We start from the raw sequence: 26,234 nt of genomic DNA, 5'->3' as shown, positions 1-26,234 counted from the left end.
CATATTTAATATGAAAATTCCTATATTCTGTTCCCTCATGCATTGAACTAATCGGTAATTGGCAAACAATTAATTTAACTACAGAAAATTGGTCAAAAGCACAAAGACAAAGGACTAGACAAAGCACATCAAACATCACCATAATTTTACTTTCCTCCTCCTTCTAGAAAATGATGACCACACCTATACTGTCCAAAACTCAAAGTTATAGACCACACAAAGTCAAGCAAAAGAGAGAAAACAGCATCTCTGCTTTTAAAGAGCTATAGTTGCTCCCACTTGGCTTATTTAAGGATGAAAATGTTCCGTTTTGTAAAGGAACACCGGAAACCAGGGAGGCTAAAGTTCACTAAGCTTGTGCTGTGGTTCACCCAGGAACAGTGTTGAAGATTTTATTATTTAGGAAATAAGTAATTCAGCTATATATTTGTACACCATTATTTCCCTGTGTGTGTCTTTGGTTTGACTTTTGGGGGGCTTACAGAATGGTCAGAATGCTGATGCAGCAGATGATTCTATTTAAGTTTGTCACATGGTGCAAGACCCTATCTATAGGATGTATGACCATTTTTGGAGGCACTGTATGCATATATGTGAAAAGCTAACCGATGTTCGGGAGTCATCTCCTGCGGGGAGTCTTCTCCTGCAGGGAGTCATCTCCTGCAGGACCTCCCTGCGGGAGGTTGCTCGGCTTTGTTTTGTTAAATAAAGTCTACAATATTTCTGGCATCAAAGATCTCTGAGAAGTGATTTCATAAAAAGATTGAAACCACAACAACAGCAGGCATCATTTACACCATGACAAACATGATACCCATCTGCACCAAGCAAGGTCAAAACCCAAAACTCCCTGGGAAGGTATAAATCAGGATTTTAAATAAAACATCTCAACCCCAACTACATTAATGCTCACTCACTATTAGAAACAGTGGGAAGATAACAGCTTTGGTAAATGCAAGTTGTAAATATGAAAAAAGAAAATGCGAGTCTGAAACCAATGTGCAAGTTCTCCTGAGAAGTCCTATGAAAAAAAGGATGAATAAAGAATGCGCATCAGGTGTATTTTGGCTTTATTTATGTTATATATCTTATAATTGTATAATGCTATTGTATTTTGTACAAAACACAGTTTTATTGTAAATGAAAAGAAAAAAACATACATTTCAACAAATTTACCATTATCTAGACGCAGAAGCATTCATGTGCGTTCAAATTGATCTTTCGGAAATGACTTGAATGCACCATGTTATACCACTTTGGCAAATAATCTGGATCTACTTGACCGATAAATGATGGAATTGACCAAGCATAATCAAGTAATCCAAATGGTTGCATAATAAATTAGGAAATTCATCGTGTTAATTGACTTAGGAGCAGCTGTGTAGTCAGTGTAATGTGACTCTCCATACTGTTGAATGGCACATCTGGAGTATACTAGGCTACTAATGAGGGAGGCTACAATAACATCATCCTTCCAACTGAGTCTCGCTGGCGTCACATATGAACACAGATGAAGATCTGACCTTCATTATACCCACTTATTACGTGTGTGGCAGTTTTAGAAAATGTACAACTGTACAAAAACATTCCTGAAAGAAAAAATGCTTCATTCATAAAAAGGAGGAGAGAAAACTCCATTGTTCTCATTGTAAGACCCTGCCAGAGAATACCTTAAAGATAATTTCCCCACTGTAATCTCCTACAGCAGTTGAAAAACGTCAGCAGCACCAGTCTTAGATCCATACTGACATGGCAGACCGTTCCCTCATGCAAATACCATTGCCTTATATGGAGAGTGCGGAGAAGAGTGCAGACTCAGGCACAGGAAATGGCTGGGTTTGATTCAATAAGGCGGCAATTTTTTTCACCTCCTTAACCATCTGGATATCACACAGAGGACCTGCATTCACACAAGGATGGCAGAGCTGAAGTGGGATCAGGTTAGCCCAAGTCTTTAACTCTGAAGTGACAGAGAAGGCTGAAATCACCCAGAATCACTAAGTATGCAACTCAACTGAAAATATTATCAAATGAGTGAATACAATCAGAATGCAGTTAAAGCTACAAGACACAGTCTGGTTCTCTGTTTAATGCATTTAGCATATGTCCCAGAGTACTGCGGTTTGGCTGAGAATCCAGCTCAGACCTGGCAGTGCTAATAGCAGATTAAGGTAGGAATGCGTAATGAAGTTTGAGAGCTATTTCAGGAATCCTTTTCAACATATTGCAGATCCCCATTTCTGATTAAGTCACTTTAGCCTAGATGAAAAAGACATTCTAGTGTATGTTTTAGTAAAACAATTCTAAATACCAGTAAAGTCAATAACTAAAGAACAGTGAACAAAGATGTTAAAATCAAATAATGTTGGAGTATATCATGACTTCTGTCGCCAATTAGCCTATACTCTTTACAAGATTACTTGTAAACTCTCCATGTGAAGTGTGCCATGTGAAGCGGTAATTATCTGTATATGCCAGTGCACCGGTACTGACCACACAGCGCATAATTTGAGAAGTGGTACGTGAACCCATTTGGATTCACCTCAGAATTCTCTATTACAAAGCTGTATGCAAAGCAACACAAAACAAAAGGGCAATTAATAAAGAGCATTCAGAAACTTATAAAAGTGTTTAAGTTGTATTGTGTATAATGTCTGTATAAAAAAAAAAAAAAGTCTCCCTACAGTAGTTAATATTGTTGCTAACTGAACTGAGTTGGGACTTCATAACAGATAGTTCACTTAAAAACAAAATAATTCTGTCATCATTTAAGCCGGGCTCAGACTAAGGGAGCTTTTAAATTCTGACCACTGATTATAAAATATGGTTGCATCACGCACATAAGGAGAATCTTTACAGATTTTCTTCTCTCAAATCTCAAATATGCACACACTACAATATTTGAAAATCGTGGCTTATCACAAAATACAAGATATTATTTAGATTATCATGCCAGAGGAATCACCTGACATGATCTCATGCAGGGTCGGATATAAACAAAATGGATATTGTGTGTTCTTCAGAGAGAACTGCAGATGAGATAAATCTGTTAACAGTAGCATTCTAGTTAAACCAGATTAGATTAACCAAAGGATTACGGGTTTGAAATTACATTAGGGTAAGTAAATAATGACAAATTGATTTTCATTTTTGGGTGAACCATGTGTCAGGCCCTGTTTACACCTGGTATAAAATGCGTTTTGGTCGATCGGATCACAAGTAGACAAGGGAGACAAAGACCAGTTTACACCTGGTATTTTAATCGGTCTCTTTTGTCCACTTTTAACCACTTCTGTCCTGATTTCTTTGAAGGGAGGGTCTATGGGTAGGTAAATGTATGGGCTTTTTCAGATGTGAGTGCGTGTTAGAAATCAGGAATGGTAAGAGAACATTGTGCTTGGTATGTTTTTATAAGTCATCAGTGCGTTCACCTACGCTGTGCAGACAGAAAGAGCGAGAATGGCAGGCAAGCAGCAACAACAACAACAACCAGACTCTCATTGGTGAACCCCTGGGATGCAAGAAATATTATCACACACTGACAAGTTTTGCTAGCTAAACAAACCAAAACTTGCTGCATCTAATTCTGTTTTTAAGAATTTGTTTACGTTTGGTATTATAGTATTGTTACTAACTGTCCTATAATGTTTTCTCCCCGGTGAATGACACATGATGTATTGCAGTAACGTTGTCTCCGACTCCGGTCTTCTGGGCTGTGCGCGTTCATGCTTTCAAGAGGAGTGGCTTTAGACGGTGATTTGCAGGGAGGGTGTGACGTATGCTTTTAGTGCTATCAGGCTAAAGTTGGCATTTTCCCAGATGTCTTACTGCACCTTTAATACCAGGTGTAAACAGGACCTTAGAACTTCTGAAGAAAAACAAGGCCATAAACAAAAAAAAATTACATATGAAAATAATTCATGGAGCCAGTCACTGACTGTAATTTGTACTTGCCCTTATGCCAATGTATTATTTAGTTTTGCAAGAATGTTAGTGAGTCTTGCAGGCTGCCACTCAAAATATGATATCTGTCTAAATTCTCCATCAATGCTTAACAACATAAAATATGTCCTTTCTGACCCCTGGGTCATTACCAGTACAGTAAATCCCATCCAATCAATTCCTCAAAAGACAACCATTGACAATCTGATGCATTATAATTTAATGTTGGCATGATAATAAAAGAAAAAACTTAAAATACAAGTGTGACTACAAGCACTTTGAATGTGACTCCAATGGCGATTTTCAACAATGTCAGAAGGGAATCAATACTGATGAGTATCCCAGGCCAAAATGAAAAGGTGTAGACACTTCACACAGCCCTTACAATCTTAAGTGGTCCTGGAAAATGCGTGACAGAAACAATCCCAGCCTGGACTATGTTCAAGGTGGTTGTCCTTCATTCTGAGTGGTAGTAAACCCTGGACACGGACACAGACACAACAGGCTAGTAAATTCACCACTGCAATGTGATGAAGAGAAACAGGCCCATCCATATCCAGACTGAAAACACTCAGGGCACAAATATTCTCAACTGCTGAAAAAAAAAACTCAATGCTGTAACACTGACTACAGTGAGGTTTCAAACAAAGCACCAATCCCAGAGATTAGATTAATCATATAGGCGTGCTATAACTTTAAACACGTTACACATTCAAAACAAGTCCTCACACATTTTTGGTGATTTGGAAAAGGGATTTTGTTTTCTAGCATTACATAATCAAGCTGTAATTAATCTCAGTGACGAGATATGGAGTAAAACACCTCTAAGGGCGTTGGTTTGGGTAACGTAGATTGCTGGAGAGAGAACACCCAGAGGAGCAGAGAGAGATTTCTGGGTAAGAAATGGCAATGAAGGCAGGGCTGACTATAGCGTCTCTCCAGAGACAGCAAACACAGAGGGTTTGTGTAAACCGAGATAGGAGTGGCTCTGAAGCGTCTGGCTACCGCCGGTAAACTCTGTGCCAAAGTTTCCAAGTTCAGCCCAGCCATATTATTTCTGCCTGCTTTTGAAGGCAGTGGAAAAGAATGTAGCACATTCTGTCTAATGGGGAAGTCTGGAACGCCATAATTTTCCCTGAAGTACACATAGAGATGGATTATGTTTAGACTAGGATTCTAAAAACAGTGCTGAAATTCTAATAGTGCAGCTAATGAGACAAGGTGATGGTGCATCATCATCATACAGACAGACGTTTTTAAACTCAGGATCAAGGAAGTCATCTCATCTCCTGAGTCTGACAGTTCAATATATACAAATCATTGCATTTCCAATTCATGTTCAATACACTTGCCAATTATTATTATTTTTTTTCATTCTATGATAAATATCTGTGCTTGGCATCCCACACTCCTTTTAAGATGGACCTTTGCTGAAATCTTCAACTATCTGCACAATGTGATAGCTGATCAGAAGAAATGAGTTTAGTTTAGTTTAGAGTGTGTATTTTTAATATTCATTTGGAGGGAGTTTTCTCCCTTGGATGTGAAGGTACATTTTGGGTGGTCTTGGATTGTAAACTGTAGCTAGACAAAATACATATGCTTCTTTAACAAGGTTTGTTTTCCCAGAATAAATTATAGCCTACATATCCAGTTTTTAAATGCTGGCCAAAAAATTTAATTTCTCAAAGAAAAGCATGATTATACATCATCTAATTATGTTTACTTTAAGCAAATTGAAGCCATGTAAACTGGCCAGTGGCCACTTGTCCTTCCACAACCAACTATGCAAAACAAATCCTATCACTTCATGTACTTTTGCATTTCAGTATTTCTTGTTAAGAAACAATCAACTAGTTGATTAGTTGACTACAAAAAAACATAAAATATTTTTTTTGTAATCTTATTCCCAAATATGTCAGTTGACTATGAGAACATCTCTGAGGTAATATATGTCCATGCTTTAAAGGTAACCTTTATATTCTGCCTAGAAGCAGTCATGGCTTATGGATCCACTAATTGTCTGCTTTTAAAAGATACATGACAAGAGATCTTCCCAGATGCACACCAATAAATAAATAAAAGCCTATGGCTATGTTCATGGGGCAGATTTATGGTTATATGGTGTGCTTTTACCTTTTAGAGAGGTGCAATCTCTCCTAGGATGAATATCAGGAAGGCTTTTACTGTGTTTGATATCCCACACAAAGACAAGCGGATAATAACCATTTCATGAAGCTTCTTGTGTACACAAACTATGCCACCTCGTCATTTGGTTCAAAATAAAGGAGTGTCTCACAGAGGAGGCTGACCAATAAAATGAGATTGTATCTATCAGACCGTTACCAGCTTGTGTACCTAAATGAGGAAAAATCAAAGATAATGTCAGTAAATTATGGAGTGCCGCAAGGATCTGTGTCATGCCATTTTCAATATACTGTATGCTGCCACTTGGTAATTGTGGCGAGCAGGACAAGGTCGAGGGACGTGAGAGCGGCACGAGACCGGTGGCGTGATTACTGATGAGCGACACCTGCGCGCCGCACCGGTCTCGTATCTCTCACGTCCCTCGACCTCGTCCTGCTCGCCACAGTAATATTATAAGAAAACATGGAATTCATTTCCACTGTTATGCCGATGATACTCAGTTATATATTTCATCATGACCAGATTAATTCTCTAAATTGTCTAAGTTGACAGAATGCGTTAAATATATAAAATATTGGATGACCTGTAATTTTCTTCTATTAAATTCAGCTAAGACTGAGGTATTACTTATTGGACCAAAAACCTGTACACAGAATCTCTTAGAATACAATTTGCATTTAGAAGGATGTACTATAACTCCGTCCTCTACAGTTAAAGACCTGAGTGTTATATTAGACAGCAACTTATCTTTTAAAAATCATATTTCAAATGTTACAAAAACAGCCTTTTCAACCTAAGCTTTTTCTGATGCAGAAAAGTTAGTTCATGCATTCATGACCTCTAGACTAGTTTTACTGTATTACTGTAATGCATTACTAGCTGGTTGTCCTGCATCCTCAATAAACAAGCTACAATTAGTCCAAAATGCAGCTGCTAGAGTTCTTACTAGGTCAAGAAAATATGATCATATAACACCAATTTTATAATCTCTACACTGGTTACCTATTAAGTTCCGTATCAATTACAAAGTATTGCTAATGACCTATAAGGCCCTAAAAGGTTAAGCCCCTGTGTATTTGACTAATCTTCTACCGCCTTTGCAATCCATCACGCTCTTTAAGATCACAAAACTCTGGGCTTTTTATAGTACCTAGAATATCTAAGTCCACTAAAGGAGGGAGAGCATTTTCACATTTGGCTCCTAAACTCTGGAATAGCCTTCTTCCAGATAATGTTCGAGGATCAGACTCAATCTCCTAGTTTAAATACATTAAAGACGCATCTCTTTAGCCTAGCATTCATATAATACATATCCTATACCCTTATTGTTATATCAGATCAAATGCACATGATTTTTCTTGTTTGATGTTATGAACAGCAGCTACGCTAATTATTTTTTATTTGCTTCTCTGTTTTATCTTGGGATGCCCATCCTGAGGTAACTGAGGTTACTGAAATTCAAGTAATAAAATAATTTCGATACCTGTTTTGTCTTTCCACAAAGGACCTTGCAACAAGAATCCATATTTACTTTAAGAGCCAAACTCTTAAAGGGATAGACTACCTAAAATTGAAAATTCTGTCATCACTTACTCACCCTCATATCATTCCAAACCTGTATGACTTTCTTATGGTGAAACATAAAAGAGGATATTTAGAAAAATATCTCAAAGTTTTAGTAGGGTGCAATGTTGTTTGAACCTCATTTACTTTCAAAATATCTTCTTTTATGTTCCGCAGAAGAAATAAAATGTCATAGTTTTGGGACAACATTAAGGTAAGTAAATGATGACGCCGTTTTCATATTTTAGCTGAACTATCCCTTTAAGAGCAGCATTCAGGGTGCCTACCGTACTACAAGTGCTCCGTAGCATAAATAACTTCTGCCTAATAAAACTGTCCCGTCAAAACAAATTTTCCACAGATTCACAGAGATACAACACAACATAGGGGCCACATTACCAGCCCACATGTGAAGCCTGTAATGAGGTCATTAATCAAAGTCAGGCATGTGTGGGAACTTGATTAAACACAACAGCGAAGCCCAAGTAACCTCAAGCTATTTCGCTGCTGTCTATTTTGAGCTGATCTTTAAGAAACAAGAGCCCTGACTGAGCAACACCCTCGAGCACACCTACAAAAAAATGAGGAGAATGCGTTTAAATGCACTACCGTATAGACTGGGTATGGAAGGGCCAGTCGGACTGGTCTATGGCAGTGGTGTTTGTCAACGTCATCCTTTCAAACCGATGTAATATCAGTACAGTTCTCACGTCTACCATATAGACAGGGTGAAATGGGCCGGGAGACTCAGCGGGATGGTTTGCTGTGGTCAGGCCTGTGTGCACGAGTTACTCACGATGGCAGACTCAGGGAAGAGTAAACAGAACCAGCAGAGGAATGTTTCGGATCAGGGGCTCTTACACATAGCCAACGGGAAATGGGAGCTGGCAAGTGACGAGAAGAAATCTCCCAGTTTCCAACTGAGTAATGGTTCTGTTCAGAAACAGCAAACCGAGATCTCGCATTAGTGCCGCTGCCAAGCACACAGCTCGATCACTCTGATAGTCAGACAGCTTTAATGTACTTAATTACTGAGGTTAAATGAAAGTACCTTTGCATTCATGTTAATAATTATCCAATACTGCAGGATGCGGAACAGGTCATGTTGTGTTATATAAAACATGTTTTATTACATTATATTAGGCTAGATGTTATATTAAAGTGAAGATGTGTTGATTTATTTTTAGCATAACACCACAAAACATCCACATTATCCATCTTTTATAATTCTTTTTTAAATTCTTTAGCTTTTAAAGGTTACAATTTCCATCTTCACCAATTACATCACAGTTTTAATCTAAAATACAATTCAAAAAATAAATGTTTAGTGTTATTGTTCAATGCCAACACCAAATGATTTTGAGCTGTAGGTCCATGCTATCTTATTTTGAAAAAAAAAAGTTCCATAAAAACCTTACCCTCTCTTCAGAACATTTTATGTTATTTGTTTGTTCTGGTCAAGGAACGACTTCACCAAATTATTCAAATAAATAATTTTTAAAACTTATAAAACTTAAAACAATATAGTGACTCGTGTGACTCATTGCTCTGCACTCTGAAAAGTGGTTCTTCAGCGGTTCTTCAGGGGTTTTTTGCAGTGCTTATGGTGCTATATAGCACCACTGCCATTTTAAGAACCTGTTAAGCCCAGTTTGGTTCTTCGAGGTGGTTATGGTGCTCTTATGGTTCTACATAGCACCATTTGACAAAGGTGAGGTGCTATATGGCACTTAAAGTGGTTCCCCTATGATTACAAACCAATGAACCACTTTTAGTGCTATTTAGCACCATTTTTGTTTAGAGTGTGACAAAATCTATGGAACCCCAGCTATACCCTGTCACTTTGCATGAACTGAATATATAATGTGCTGAAAAACACATCTTTGCATATTATAATCAGCATTCAGAATACAAAAATGTAAAGTTTGCACAATAGGTTTAATGCAAAAATAAGCATTTTATTTAAAACTATTTATTGCTTATTTTGTCTGTGAAAGACAGAAGCTGAACACATGCTGACCTACTTAATGTATAACATCGTGCTGTAGTGAAGGTCCGACAAATTGAGTTAAAGGGGTTTTGAAGTAAATGGTCACCCAAATACATGCCTCTAGCTTTTACGTAGCTCTTTCAGAGGTTTATCAAAAGCACAAATATTTACATTCCTCCAAACATGTGGATCAGGCACCGCACATGCTCAACTGTCTGATCTCTCAACTCATTTTGAAAATGACAAAAGAGTTCAAAGGCTCAGCAAGAGACTCAGCAAGAAGGAAAACATTTTCTCATTGTTTTAAGCATCAAAACAGTCAGAAATTATTTCAATTGTTCTGGCCCTAATTGCCTGACATCAATGGAACACTGAGTGTTTATTCAATTGAGAAAGTTTAATCCCATAATTCTTTGCATTGTTTTGAAAGTGATTTTAATCAATGAAAGTGCTAACCACTGAAAATGAGCTAAAACTAATGACTAGAAAACAATATTAGCAACAGCTTTATCTGGCAATGGCTGATTGGCCCTCATATGAAAGAAGAGCTTTGTAAATCATACTTCCTCTGGGAAATGACACAGGATAAATATGGTTGGCCTCATGCACTATGGCCTCAAACATTGAGATGACCGAGGCAATTATGGGTCAGATTAAAGTCCTGTTCACTGAAGATCTGATGGTTTCTAGCTTTTTATTTAGCTTTAATATTCAACAGCATTAGGCAGCATGTCACTGTCTACACTCCCATTGGCTGCCGCTCCATCGCATCACTCGTTAGCATAAAGCTTTGAAAAACTTATCTTGGCCAATTGTGGTCATTCAAGTGGTCTGACTTGACAACTGATTCCAAAATCTTTATTCAGTCCATATTCAAATCTTTAATCTCATTATTCTTTCATTGTTAGCAATGTGTTGTCATTTACAACTCTATTATATATATTGACAGCAGCCATGCACTGTTATCAATGTGAAATATTCGTGAATATTCGTGAATCTCAGATTGTGTATTTGAGCCAGGACATTTAGATGTCTTAGTCAACTGAATTTCAGAACACAGTTTCCCATCAATAATAAAGCATATTCAAATACTTGACTAGGATACAGACTGAGACTGATCATGTTAGCGAACAAATAGGCTACTGTATGGGTTCAAAGAGTCAAGGTCAGTTTTGCAGATAAACACAGACACTGTTGAGCTAATACTGACCGGTTTGAGGAAACACTGCAGGGATATTTGGGCCAGAAATACATAACATGAAGGTGAAGCGTGTGAATATTTAATTATTTTTAAAAAGTTTTTACCCTCCTCATACTTGCACTCTTAAAAATAAAGGTCACAAAAGGATTTTTTCGCGATGGCAATATGAAATAATAACATTAAAATGTTTTGATATAAATCCTCTTTTAAACAGAGCACTGTTTTGACCTTGCCTGTAATGTTCTCACTTGCATTTATCTCTAAGGCATGTGAGAATATTTGAACAAAAGTCATTCTGTTGACTTGAGTTGAGTTTGCGGAGTAAACACAGCTTAGTCAGCCCACGGTCACCTCAACAGAAACCATACAGCTGACAGAAACACCAGCTCATAACTCGCTGCTGTTTTCTACTATTTCGAAAATCTAGTACAAATCTAATTCTACAATATCCAACTAGGATACTAAATATCTGTTTCAATCATTATGGCTTTTATTACAGTTTAAACAAATTATTAGCTGTTCTATCAGTAAGCAAACATCAGCCATGAATTTGCACATACTGTATATTATTAACTAGAGACTGCACGCATTCTGTCTGTTTATGAGACACACAAGCATACCGTCAAAACTGAACAATATTTGATATCATGTTTTCTTGTCCAGTCCCCTTGACCTGCTTTCAGAAGACGGTACCAGTGAACCCACATACAGTAAGAGACTTATTCAGATGTGAGAAACAGGAGAGGCAAGGTGAGAGGAGCCGAACGTGAGCTGGCAGGAGCACAGTGACAATGATCTCATTTTACAGCGGACGGCACATCCCTCAAAAACAACTCCTTAAGGAAACTGGGCCTGCTCTGCATTAGAGTCTACTCATCTTTTCATTCAGATGAAGTGAGATTTCAAATGAGTAATCAAAAGAGAAATACTGTTAAAACCGTGGCCTAGTGGTTATAGCGCCCATATCCAGATTGATTAAAGCATTAAAGCGCTTTCTTTCTCCTTCTTTTCTCCTAAGAAGCATTGTTTTTGGTCTTTCTAAACTGCTTTTACTAATAAAATGTTTTTTTTTTGTTTTTTTACAGTATGTAAAAACTGGAATATTTAGAAATGACTCCAGTCTTCAGTGTCACGTGATCCTTCAAAAATCATTCTAATATGCTGATTCGGTGATCGAGAAACATTTCTTGTTTTGAAAACAGTTGTGTTACTGCAGATACTGCTGGCTAATCATAGGTCTGTACTGTTTGTATAAAAGGTGTTTATTGCATTTGAACTTGTTTTGAGGATGGTACTCTTGGCATTGCTTGAAGATCTTGCTGAGCGTGCTCTCAGACAAGAACGCGTCTTTAGAGAGTGTCATTGTTTGCTGAGTGTGACAAAAGAAATAGGGTGTGCGGAATGCCCTTTATAGACATGGTTTTGGTGTTTTTTATGTGAATGACTTACCTCTGGCACCGGTCACTCATTTAGAATACTCCAATTCATAAACATTATAACGCGGTTAAGAACAAATTAATGCACATATGCATGTATTGTGAATTAGGTTGAACGTTTTGGTGAGAAGTTCAAGTTCGATGTACGAATTATTAGTGAATGAGACCCACTGACCCTACACTTTTTTTGAACAGTAGTGGACAGGGGCGCTGTAATATGGGGGAAGGTTAGGATGATAGGTGCACCTGTATGTGGAAGGCTTGTCGGTGATGAGGCACTAGAGTTCAATAAAATTACTTTCATGATCTCAAGAAAGTGACTTCACTTCACATTTAACAGGGCTGAAGTCAATAGAAACCACCATTCAAAGAGTCCCCACAAAAAAAGGGGCAAACATGTTAATCAACATGTGGTGCACATCACAAAGAAAAGGTCAATAGAGATTTTTCAATTAAGGGTTTATTTCAGTCTAACTGATGTTTTCCTTCATCCTTTTCAAGTTGTTCAGTAAACAAACCATATAAATCTTAACTTGAACACATCAGTGGATATTATCTTTTATATCTAAACTACTGGGAGTGAAGTTCTGAATTGGATGTTTTTAACAATCTCAGTTAAGTGTAGTTCAGAACCAACAATAAAACAGCATCAAAGAGGCCAGCTGATATTGAGGGATATTCATTGCCATGACTGGAATATGTTAATGTACAAAAATAACCCCCCTAAATGAAAGGACGGACTTATGGGGACCACAGATGTCAGCCATCCCGCTAGATCTTTCTCTTGTTTAGGTGAGGGGTGCTGACTCTTTCAGAAAGAGTCTGGATTCCTCAGCAATCCTGTGGCGGTGTGACATAGATGCTTTGAATAGGGGGATGTTACTCAGCATGTACCGCCCCTCTGCAGCTCTTAATGCAAAACATATGCTGCCATACTGACCTACTATTCAGGATCTGGCAGAGAAAGAAAGAGGACAAGAGGAGATAGTGCAGAGGAGGAAAAAAGAAAGTGAACCAAACTACTATGCTACAGCTTAACCTGTAAAGCAACTTCTGAAATATGGAGACCAAGCAAACGGGACCCAGATAGACACTGGAGAGGAAACAAGAAGAACGATTGCATCTTGCTTTTGTGGCCTTGTGTCGTGGGCAATATGGGCAGAAATGCCTTAATAATACTACACAAAGCTTAATGATTTATTTTTCAAAATACAGAAGATAATAGGCCCTATAGGTAATAAGAAGTGATATTTTACATCAACCTAAATTGCTCTTTCAAAGCTGGTGTACATCATAAAATTAGGTACTGTTGTGTAACATACATTAACTGCTGGTTCAGTTTTCAGAAATCCTTCCATATCCATTGAGCTGTCATGATGAGTAGAGTAGACTCGTGAGAAATTAGTAGTTTTGACAAACTTTGTAACCAAAAAGTAGACTTATAAAGGATACTCTGATGTAAAACTGCAGTCAAAACAAAAACAGCTCAAAACTCCACCTATTAATTACACACACACACACACACACACACACACACACACACACACACACATATATGTATAGTATAGTATACTATAGGATAAGATATATACAGGATAGCATTAAAGAATAATGTTTGTACACACTAATAATCACTGTTGGTTTAAGCCTAATTTATATTAGCTGTCAGAACATCTTAATGGACAACAAAGTATCTGTAATATTGTGACCACATGTATCTGTAATATTGTGACCACATGTACAGCCAACCACAAGTATCCTTTTCTTTGCATGAAAATGCTTAATGAAGACAGATTATAATATTGTAATACATACTAAATAAATACCAAAGGCAGCACGGAGACCATACAGAAAGGGTTTGTCCCATATGTGCAAAGCCCAAGGGAAAACTAGTTCTACCGGCTACATGGCTTGCAGAGAATGTCTCTATGTGCGCTGAAGAGACGGCTGAACTGGATTTACTGGTTTTTCACCTGATCTGTAGGCTAAGAGTTCTTTACCAGCTGACAGGCCGAGAAGGACACTGAATGTGAGACAAGCAGGATCTGTGAAAGCATCTTGCCATGGGATCTGGGATCATACAAAGCCGATAACAATCAAGCGTAACATATTGCTTGAGGAGCCATGAAAAACGGTGTCGTTTTCCACCAAAACAAGAGGAAACGGTCTCATTGTGGACACACGAATAAGCACACACACTTATTCAAAGCAGAACCCAACCCATCCTTACGGAAGTGAGTTTCACATGCGACTACATCTACCTGCATCTCTCTGTGTGCTGTAACCATGGAGACTAATGTGTGTAACTTGCAGTTATCCACTACTACGTAACACTAAGTCAGGATGACATGAAAGAATATGTTAATAATCAGTGAAGATCAAAATACTACAATGCGTGTGACTGCAACACTGATCTGAGAAAGTGGAAACCAGTATAAATAGCTACAACCTGTTCAGGAGGGCTGGGACAGGGAGGCTGTTTCTGTCTAAGTGAACAAGAGATGGAGGGCAAACAATAGCTGAATATGACACCCAACTGAGGGTGTAGACCAGTAGTCAGTAGACCAGACACCACCTTCATGATATGTTCATAATAATAACGTGGCCATAGAATAAAAAAGTAATCTTAAAATGTGCATAAGGTGCATGCACATTTACAAATCCCTGATAGACCTACATTTAAATGTCTGTAATTCCTCTACAGAATAATAATAATACAAATAAAAAAACGTTTAGTAGAAGTTTTTACTTGTTTTGATTACATCAGAATTTTAAGCATTTATCATGGCAAGTAGGCTACATATATTAGTAGCCTATAATATTTCGTTAATGGTCACATCCAGAAGGATGAGACTATAAAAAAGAAGTTGAAAAGAATAGCACCAAGCATCAGCATTCTGCATGTCAATAAGGATGCTGCTGGAAGCAGTAGCCTATCCTTGTGTTTATCTCTGTAGGCGATAGGCGACTGTGATGAGAAATACGTTTTCACTCACCATTTTTATTCGTTTATCACAGCGCAGCCGATCTTCTGTTATAATCCGTTTTGTAACTTTTTATTAAATTAAAATAAACCTCTTGAAATTCTCGGTGTGATGTCACTGTCTCTTTTGGCCTCTTGTGCTGTTTAATGTCTCCTCAGGACCCGTGTCGCCGCTCCATAATAGTGTACACGGCACCGGTAAACTCGAGCGCACTGACTGACTAAACTGCAGTGAGCGTCTGCTCTACAATACAAAGTTCAACTTTGTGGCTGCTGCTGCTAGACGGAATCAAAGAGGCAAACAACCCATAAATGGAGAATTCCGTGCGTTGCCTTTGACCAATAGGAGAGCAGCTCGTCATTCCGAAGGGAATCCCACCAGATGATTTCAGGCGTATTAAAGCGTGTCCTATATGCGCAGTGTGACTGCGTAAAACAAATGACTACATCACTGCAATTAACTAGTAGGTAGAATACGATATTATTGAAGCAAATTTTATTGTTGTATGTATGTATAAATTATGTGTTATAGTAATCTCTATTTATGTATTTATAGATGTTCACCTTTTATTTTGTCAGTGATTCTGATGTCGCATTCAATAAAAAAAGCTTAGGCCTACAGCAGGATGTTTATTTTCTATCCAGTTCAAATCCAGGTTTTTCATGCAAGGTAATTCAATTATTCATCATTACACGCTATAAAATGTTCATATTAAAATTTTACAAAAATATTTCCCCAGCCATAACCATGTAACTTGCTATATTCATCTTTTTAGCAGATCATTTTAAAAGGGGAACCTTTAAAAAAAGAAGGAAATAAAAGAACCTTTGACAACATTTTGAGAGAAACTTGCGACAGAATGGGAGTCAAACATAGGCTAATAAACCAAGACGACTTAACAAAATACTTCACCCTAACCACTCCCCTTTTCCGATTATGGTGTTAAAACAATATGTAGGCTATTTTTCAAATAAATACTAATGTATCATGATTTTAGAATGATAGAAGGATTTCTATAGGATCATGTGACACTGAAGCCTGGAGTAATGGCTACTGAAAATTGTAATACATAAAAAATTGAAAACAGAAAATTTTAATTGTAATAGCCTATTATTTTACAATATTACTGTTCTCATTTATGATCATGTAAATGCAGCCTTGGTGAGCATGAGACTTTAAAAACATTTTTTTTAAAATCTTACCAACCATTGCAAGCCAATTACAATTGGATTATAACATTTATATTTGTATTTGAGTAAGGGTATTCTGAGTCAAGCATATATCTATATTTATCATGTGACTGCAAGGGAAACTGAGTGGCTGCTCACTGCAGAGCCATGGGTGAAGCGTGAAGTCCAGCTACCCCACTCTGGATGTAATTTGGGCGTAATGGTGTCCAATCCTGCTCCTGGAGGGCTACTGTACTGCAAAGTTTAGCTCCAACCCCAATTAAACACACCTGAACCAGCTAATCAAGGCCTTAGGCATACTAGAAACTTCCAGGCAGGTGTGTTGAGGCAAGTTAGAGCTAAACTCTGCAGGAGGACAGTGGCCCTCCAGGACTGAGTTTGAACACCCCTGCTCTAGTCTAACCCTACCTATAATCGCTCCACCCATAAGATCCACAGAGCTGGAGCTGGACTAGGTCAAGCTCAACATAACGTTCAAGGAAGGGGGAGATGGAAGTCAAACTCTGTGGCATTATAGAGACTGTGCGTGCAGGATTCAGATCATTCCAGCAGATGGCGCTAAGAGTACAATAATACACTCAAGCTAAAATATGCACAATATGAAAACTATCTATGCATGCATGCTGGTTGCGACATTGCAACGCAATTGCGAATCATTTAAACAGTGGGCTTTTGAAATAATTGTAAATGCGTTCTCTGCATTCGAATACATTTCTAGCAGGCTAAATTCCACCTCAAAGTTTACATATTCACTCAAATAAATGTGTTAATGTAATATATTTTTTCTAATGTTATGGACAGTTTGAATATTTAAAAACAAAACGCTCCAATGGTCCAGAGGGCTCGCCATAGATAGCTCACTCCTCCTGTTTTTTTTGTGGTCCAGAGCTCAAGCACGCTGCACCTCCCCATTTCGCCTTTAATAAACATGGCTGAACTGAAAACGGACGGTGAATTATAGGACTGATCCCGTCTGCACACCACCACAGGACTCACACACACACTCAAACTGTTGAATCAAGAAGACTGAGCATGACGTGCATGTTTAGAGTGGGAAACTAAAGCAGCAAAAGTTTGAGTTTGACAGCCGCTAACGAAGAGACTTCAGCGGGACAGACCAGATCCAGCTGAGATATTACTGCATGCACAACCGAGACTTAAAACTGCTTTTGCATTTATGGAAATTATGCATGTAAACACATCAGCTGCTGAAGAAACCCTGGATTTAAAGGTCTGAAGTATCCCAAAACAGTTTGGCTTACATTTTAAGAGTTTTAAAACGCTCTTATATGGATTTACAGGTCGCATTTTTGTGAAATCGTCCGGTTTAAATTATGTTCTCCGGTAAACAAACGAAGGCTACTTTTAAGTCTTATCTTCCTCCACTTCAGGTGAGTGAGACACTAGCATGCTAACGACTAGCAGCTAAAGACAGATTCATTAGTCTTATTTATTAAACTATTATGAAAACTGTGTCACCACATATGTTTGACATCTGGACGACTGGTAACCTCATACTGTAGTTGAGTCTTCATTTGGTTTGATAGTGGTAACTTCGTAACCCAGGTGTCAGCTGTTCACAGTGGTTACTTTGTTATTCAGTTAACGTTAGTATCTAAAAGGACCACGGCACTACCATGTTTTCAGACATGTAGGATAAGATGGGTGAAGATGTCTCCTTTATGAACAATGAGGATTTACTTTTAAATTGTATCATATAAATTTAGCATGTCCTGGACGATGCCTCATCCAGTGTGTTAAGTAAGGAAAACAAAAGAGTAGCGAGGTGTTTTAAATGTTCATCTAACTAATGGAATTGTTGAATAATAACCCCGTAATTTACAATGAAACACTATTTTACAGTGTCTTGTTACATGTAGTTACTGTAGTAATAACTATAAATTATGCATAATTACATGCAATTAACCCTAAATCAAACCCCAATCTTAACCCTGACTTTACAGGGAGACATCTTACTTTTATCTTTTCAGATTAAGAAAAGTTGGTTTCACTTTTAAGGTGACGTAGTTACATTGTACCCACCTTATGTAATATTAATGATTATGCATAATTTATTGTTATTACTATAGTAAATAAATGTAGTAATGTGTAACTACGTCACCCAATAAAGTGTTACCAAAAAGTATTTAAAGTACTCAACAATTCTAAAAATGTGTCCACAAATTCCCCTTTAACAAATTGACACAAAACCTTTGATATTCAACATACCGGTAATGCAATGTCACAATTCACTAGAGACACTAATTAGATCAATTAACCAATTTGATGGACTAAATGTGACAAATGTTGCTGTTCAGATGAAAAGACTCTTTAAATGTGTTAAGATTCCATCTATGGTGAGGAGAAAAATGTCAGAGAAAAGTGGTTACGTGATTTTAAGTGTTCTTAATGTTTCACAGACTGATTCAAAGAAAAGTCCTCAACTGCCCATCAAGAAACTAGAAGCAAAACTTCTACCAGGTGAGTGATTTTCAAAAATATTTCCCTAGAACCATCACCGCTCAGAACCGTTACAGGGTTGGAGAGGTGTTGCTTAGTATTTGAAGATTTGGTATGGTAATTGAATGTAGGTTGAAACCACTGTGGCCTATTTTACAAAGCTGGTTTCAGTAGCTACCCAGTTAAGTTTCAGCAAACTCTGGTTTTTCGAGTTCAAGAAGGTGGTCGGTGTTATTCGCCACGGTACGGTTACATAACATTACTCGTCTAACCTGCTCTCTGGAGCATGTTTTATTCTGGGTAAGACATTGCAAATCAAAACCGGGGTCTATACCATGAACCCAATTTAGGTTGATAGCCAGGTATGTTTCAGATTAGTTTGTGCCATCCCTGGGTTTCAGGCACCATGAAAGTAACTTTTAGCTATGTTCATCAATGAAATCAACAATTGATTGAACTCCACCTGATAGTCTTAAGCAGAGTTTGAGAGAAAGAAAACAAACAGAACAAAGCAGAGCACAAGTAAAACACTCCCACTTATAACTCGTCTTAGGACGTAACACCATAGTAACTTATGCTCCATGGCTAACCTGCTCCGGGAAAGGTTGTGTTCTAGGTAAGAAATCTCAAACCAAAATGGGACCAATCAGCTGTGAGCAAAATGACACAGTCACTCTCCCAGTTCATTTTGCTCCTAATTAAAGGTCAGTCACTACATAGCAAAATAATAATAAAGACAAAATGATAGCGACGATTATTTATTATGATTATTTTATATGATTGATATTTATTAATATCATTTTAAAATAATCATTACTCATGAGCAATTTTAGTTTAATGATTATAATTAAGCATTTAGTTCAAATGAATATAAATATATACAGAAATAAGTAATATAAATACCCTTTAGAATCAATAGGTAAAGCTTTAAAAATGACTACATGCGAGCTTACATGTATGAGTGAATATATATATGGTTTCAAGGCTTGTAATTGGTTGTTCGCTACTGATGTCACATTTTCATGTGCATACGCTCCATGAATTTGAGCTACCGGTAGTTGTGAAGAAAGTTAATGATCAGCATCATGGTACCAACAAAGCCTGATTGCGTTGGTTTGATCAACTCAAAACTAATCCTGTTAACCTGAGTTTGTTTAACTATCATCATGGTACGGGCCCCGGAACTGAATCTGTTGTGAGCAAACACACCTATATCTAATCTGATGAAATAAAGTCACTCCCACTGTATTTCTTGCTCCAAATTAGTTTACAGTGAAAGCATTTTAGAGAGGAATTTGCCTGTATTATTTATTATATATATTATATATAATATATATATATATATATATATATATATATATATATATATATATATATTGTATCCTTAATGCATTACATGTAAACAAACAATTTGGTGGGTCTAATGTTTTACTTTTTTGGCTGTTCAAACAGCTGCATTTTTGGTACATTATGAACTAACAGATGCCCGCCTCTTCGTTGCCATAGCAATCAGTTGTCTTTGCCCTTTTTTTCTATTTTTACCATTGCATCACCAATCAGCTTCTGCTGTTGTGTGGTGAACATGTTCTGTGCTTCTGGCAGGAGAAAAGTGTGTGTGACAGAGAGAGAAATGAAATAGAAATGATGTCTCAGCTGTCTTTAGAGATCAGTTGAACATGATATTCACAGAGGTCCTTCCTGTATACGGAACAGTGTCTTATCCAACCCGTTTCCTGCACTTGTGTAGCCTCTGAAATTTTAATGCGTGGCCTCTCATAAAGAGCTTGTGATCTGCCTTGGTTTGTTGTGTTTGGGTTTTGATACCAGCTGAAGAGTTTGCAGAGGGTCTACTTCCCTCTAGAAGGCATTATTAATGCCACACTTCCTGATTTGTGAACTGTAAATAGAGCACGTATGTGTGGCTAAGCTGATATTATTGACATGATGTTCATTTTGTGGAACATTAAAAGAGAAATCTTGAAGTAAGGTAGGCCTACTGGTCGCTGATCTAGAGACTGGAGCTACTTCATAAGTCACAAAATCACCATAAATGTGTCATAAAAGTGGTCATTATGACTTATTCTCTAAATTCCATTCCTTCTAAATCCCTGCCTGTAGCTTTCAGTGAGAAACAGACCAAATTTACCTCATTGTTTACTGACAATCTTTCATTTAAAGGGGTGGTATAATGCCCTTTTCAGAAGATGTAAAATAAGTATCTGATGTCCCCACACAGGTATTTTTATACAGCATGTTAAAATTGTCACTTTTTGAGGGTGAGCAAAAATCACACCGTTTTTGTGTCTGTCTCTTTAAATGCAAATGATCTGCTGCTCCCAGCACAGGGGGCGGAGCTACAACAGCTTGTGTCTTGAAAATTTCAAAAACTTTTAGCCTTTTATGTTCAAACCGGTGTCAGACAAAGATGGAGAGACTCAAGAAGAAGTGACAACATGTAGACAACATTTCTGAATGGTTAGTTGATGAATTTATGTAGCTTATGTGTAGTTATCTTCTAGTCATTGATTAGCATATTGTCATGATAATCTGAAAATTGTGTTACCGAAGGCGGGGTTTATGTAAATTTGAGGGTTTGTGATGTCACTAACCCGGGAGGAATGTCGTGTAGTCCCTACCAGCCGTTTGTTGTAGTCCTTAAAGGGGTCATGACATGAGAAACCAAATTTGCCTTGATCTTTTGGTATATAAGAGGTCTTTGTACCATTAAAACGTCCTGCAAGTTTCATAGCTTAAGATGTCCTCCCCATTATAAACGAATCATTTATTTAATCAAGCTCTAAATACAGCTCGTTCTGGATCCATGGTAAGAAGTGACGTCACGGTACGAAGTGACGTACCAGCGTTTGCATAATGACCGCCTCCAGCAGAAGACAGTTACGCTTTAAGCGCAAGGCAACTACGCTCATTTCGTATCGTTGTCGCGCCCGCGCGCTGCGCGCCTCACAAGTGTTCAGTCGGCGGACAGCGAGTGGGTCTGTGTACAGTAAAGTTACGATGCCGCAGATGTGCTGTTCCTGGCTGTGGACAAACAACTTTGAATACGCTGCGAAGGATCCAGTCGTCAGGGAAAATGGATGCACTTTATTTTTTGCGGACGTCTCAGTCACGGCAGTGTTAGTTTAAGCGTTTGTTCTGTACATTTGAAGGATGACTGTTTTGAGCTTTGCCAGAAAACTGTTGCTCAAAGATAAGTCCGTGCCGACTATTCTGGGCTCAACATCGACGACGCAAACTGTAAGTAATGTATTTAAAACTTTAAACTACTTTTTAAATACGCTGAAAGATCCAGTCGTCAGGGAAAAATGGATGCACTTTATTTTTTGCGGACGTCCCAGTCACGGCAGTGTTAGTTTAAGCGTTTGTTCTATACATTTAAGGATGACTGTTTTGAGGAAAAAATCCCAAAATGATGCTTGGCTTTGCCAGAAAACTGTTGCTCAAAGATAAGTCCGTGCCGACTATTCTGGGCTCAACAACGACGACGCAAACTTACTTTTTACCATGGCTAATATAAACACATTTGTATAAGAGAATCTTGAAAATATGTCGCCTTTCTAGTAGGCCTACATGTGATTAGTTAAATAATGTTAAACTGTTAGCAAATTAAGCTATAGGATAATTATGCAACAATAATCCGTTTTCAAGTGTCTCGGGTTAATTTTTTTTTATTAATTCAAAATAGTTTCACTTTCCATGTGGACACAGGCTGATCCAGTCTTCGTTGTTGTGGTGATGGTTCATTTTCCTCTGATTCCGGCTCAAACATAATAAGGTTTTATCATTGCAAGAGCCATCGCTTCGCATGCATCTCCCGCTACTAAACAGTTGCGCCGAATCTGCAAATGTTCTGGCTGGGGGCGTTAATAATTGATGCACAGGCACTGACGTTAGCCAATCATATCAGTGGGCGTTAACACTGAACTCTTAAAGGGGAAACACCCCCTAAACAGACTGTTTGAATCAGAGGATGAGAAACAGGGTGGGAAAAGGTCATAAATCACTACATTTTAAAAGTTTTTTGTAAAAAAAAAAAGTAATACTATAATTGCACCTAAGGGAACATAATAATAAAATAAAAAAAACCATGTCATGACCCCTTTAAAAAGCAATTTCTTAAAAAGAAAATATCTTCCTTTGCTTTGAACTTTGAGCGTTGTGACTTTGCAGATGTTGTTTATGCTCAAACAGCAGCATTACACACTAACTAAAGTTAGAAAAATAAAATCATAATCAACCACCCCTTTACAGTTTTTTTTACAGTCGCTAGGCCACATTTCTCAATACTTAGGTCACTTTTTCATAACTCTTCACACAGTGAGAGCAACAGAAGTGTGTGCTAAACTAACCGTGGATCATTTATCCTTGCTTTGGCACAAAATGCATTCAATGACTACATCTTTCAAATTACATTCATTATTTTCTCACTTCGACACAACAACCGCCAAAAACTCTGTATACCTACAGGCCAATTTGCACATGCTTACATGCTGATTTTAAAACTTAAATTTAAGTTCAAATCAATAACTTAGTACAAAACTGTATACAACAATTGTGTGTGTGTGTGTGTGTGTGTGTGTGTGTGTGTGTGTGTGTGTGTGTGTGTGTGTGTGTGTGTTTTTATGCTTTCAAATTCTTAAATCTTTGTAACTGCATGGAAAAGAGCGAGCAGTGCATAGTGTATGAGTGTATTTTTGGTGCAAATAAACTGAACGCCTGTGAGTGGGATTTGTAGTTGTGGAGAATAGCCACACATCTGTATCAGTGAATTTGAAGTCACAGAGCTAAATGTTTTAAGAGTTGCAAACTTGTAGACTTTTTTTTCTCTCCCACAGACACAACACAACAGTTACACCTTCTCAAATTCGTCATTGCAGGTGCACAAATCCTATTCTACAAATCACAAATTAAGAAACTTGTACGCTCACATTTGTGCCACAGTTGCTGCAGTGAATATGGTGCAAAACACATTCACACACCCGCATCAAAAAATGTGAAGTCATGGAGAAATGTTGCACATCCGCAAATCAGTACCGGTATGTGCATTCATCCAATGAGAGTTGCACAATTGTAGAATATTTTCTCACAAATGTCTTGGATATTTTTGTGGCACAAACACAAGTACATAACTACAACTGCTTGAATCTGCTGTGACGAATCTCAAACACTGTTTTCACTTTCAAGTGACAAGTTTCGCGCGCTCTCCCTTTTGCACTGAGAAAAGTGGAGCAAAAGTGAGTTGTGCATCTGTAGAGGCAGTGGGCAGAGCCGACATTAATATTCATGAGTTTCCCAGGCATGCGCGTGTCAAACTGCTCATTTTAGTTCACGCTCCTCATTTCTCGGCAGGTTTAATGGATTATTTAAAAAAAGGTGAATATAGTTTTTGCTTGAACTTAAACTATTGTTTTGTTGTTTGGTAAAGTTCATAATGTTTTTATTAGTCTGCACGTTTTGTGCATTCGTCAATGACTGAAGATTGCATTCACTTCGTGTATAAAGTACAGAAAACTTCCAACTCTTTCATTTCGTTCTGCTTTTCCTTTGTACATTGCAATGCTTTGGTCTAGTATGCAGCAGCCTTGCTTTTGTATACTCTGCCTACTTTAACACATTCAAAACTAGTTTAGTGCTTGCTAAATCAATTGATCAGTATCACGACCACTTATCTTTAGGAGACTCCATCCCATCCTGGTTTTAGAAATGGGATCTGTTATCAAACCTGTTCCTGTATGTCTTATAATTACCATTGCCAAGCACACTTGCATAGGGTGTGTACCCTTCTACTTTTAATCCTAATGTCCGGGTTCTTCTGAATAAAGGCTTCATGTTCTGACAGGTAGTTTTAACCTTCCAGCTTTGCTTTTTGTTCAGTGTACCTTTCTAGCCGATGCAATGGCAGACCCAATACTTACAAGCCATTATAGGGTTAGTTCACCCCAAAGTGAAAATTCTGTCATTAATTATTCTGCCTTGTTCTCGCGCGTCAAGCAAGTTCGATTGAGCTTCTGTTTATGTTCGCTGATCAATGTTTAGATTTGAATAAAAGCCTAAATTAAATCTGTTCATCATATAGTCTCTTCAGAAAATTTGGACTAAACCACTCAATTCATATAGATTAGTTTTTCGATCTCTTTATGAACTTTTTGAAACATCAAGGCGGTAGTTGCATAGCTGTCTATGGAGAGTACAGAAAGCTCTCAGATCTTCATTTGTGTTTCAAAGATGAACGAAAGTCTTACGGGTTTGGAACGACACGAGTAATAAATGACAGAATTCATTTTTGGATGAACTAACCCTTTAACAACACGTTTTAGCTCCAGCTTTGTGATGGCGGTGATCTTAATGCATCCAGACAGTTTCTCTGTTCCTAGAAGTGTTGGGAAATAAACAGAAAGGCTGTAGTGCTGTGGCGTCTGGGGAAGTACTCTGCGTTTAAGCGTTCACTCCTTATAATTAAGCCGCACATCATGGACCTTCCCTGTTTCCAAAATAGACGTGCTATGCATTTTTTAGTTTCTCATCTGAAATTAAAACAAAACCTCCCTTGTCACTGTGTTTTGTGGACTGTGGCGATAGCAGGGTGGCACGCGGTGTGGTAACATTTATTCAGAAGCTTGAATACTCTTGCTAGTGTACAGTGTACACCAGAATATCAAGGGATATGTTCCTTTACCAAGTTTCTTATTGCCTGGCCCTGTTAGTTTTTTTAGTTTTTTAGTTTTACCAGGACAAGTTGACCAAGTACACAACCATTTAAAAGTTAGGATTTAGTGAAGATGATTTTTGTACATTTTATTCTGCAAGGACACATTAAATTGAAAGAATCCTAAAAAAAACAAAAAAACCATATCAGGGTTGAAAACAGTTGCGCTGCTTAATATGTTTGTGGTAAAAACATATTAAGCAGCGGAACTGTTTTCGACGTTGATGATAGGAAGAAATGCAACTTTCAATTGCAACTTTACGCATTTAAAAAATAGATTTTACAATAGAAAGCAGTTATTTTAAAGTGTAATATTTCACAATATTACTTTACTGTATTTTTGATCAAATAAATGCAGCCTTGGTGAGCATAAGAGACTTCTTCCTAAAGCCCCATACTTTTAACAGTTGTGTTTTTTGTAGATTCATCTATGATAATTGAACACTGATATGTTTGCAATGCACATGAATTGTTGTGAGCAGGGCTTTTTGAAGTAAACGGATGTCTTTTAAAACCTTCTGGTTCTTAAGCTTTTGAGACCACAATATCATTGTGTCATATAAAGTTATTTCGTCATACGAGTAGTTTTTATTTAT

At 37.7% G+C, this 26,234-nt stretch overlaps 2 protein-coding genes across 4 annotated transcripts in view; one reads left to right on the top strand and one right to left on the bottom strand.

The window, feature by feature from the left end:
• myo1ea (myosin IEa) overlaps positions 1-15,550 on the bottom strand; it is a 48,516-nt gene extending 32,966 nt beyond the window's left edge. For 2 of the 3 annotated variants that reach the window (XM_079597262.1, XM_079597263.1), the window contains exon 1: positions 15,277-15,548. In XM_079597262.1, coding sequence (XP_079453388.1) covers positions 15,277-15,279 — 3 coding nt within the window. In that variant the 5' untranslated portion in view covers positions 15,280-15,548. Of the gene's footprint in view, positions 1-15,276 lie in introns of all 3 variants that reach the window. The other variant, XM_079597261.1, reaches the window with a different exon arrangement.
• A 1,758-nt stretch (positions 15,551-17,308) lies between these two features.
• Positions 17,309-26,234, top strand: part of mtmr10 (myotubularin related protein 10) — a 35,370-nt gene continuing 26,444 nt past the window's right edge. The window contains exons 1-2 of the mRNA XM_079584687.1: positions 17,309-17,845; positions 18,875-18,935. Of these exons, the coding sequence (XP_079440813.1) occupies positions 17,789-17,845; positions 18,875-18,935 (118 nt within the window). The 5' untranslated portion in view covers positions 17,309-17,788. The remainder of the gene's footprint in view (positions 17,846-18,874; positions 18,936-26,234) is intronic.

This window comes from Phoxinus phoxinus, assembly GCF_949152265.1.
Source record: "Phoxinus phoxinus genome assembly, chromosome: 2".
NCBI classification, from domain to species: Eukaryota; Metazoa; Chordata; class Actinopteri; order Cypriniformes; family Leuciscidae; genus Phoxinus; species Phoxinus phoxinus.
The sequence above is the reverse complement of the archived record's forward strand: the minus strand, read 5'-3'. Positions and strand labels throughout refer to the sequence as shown.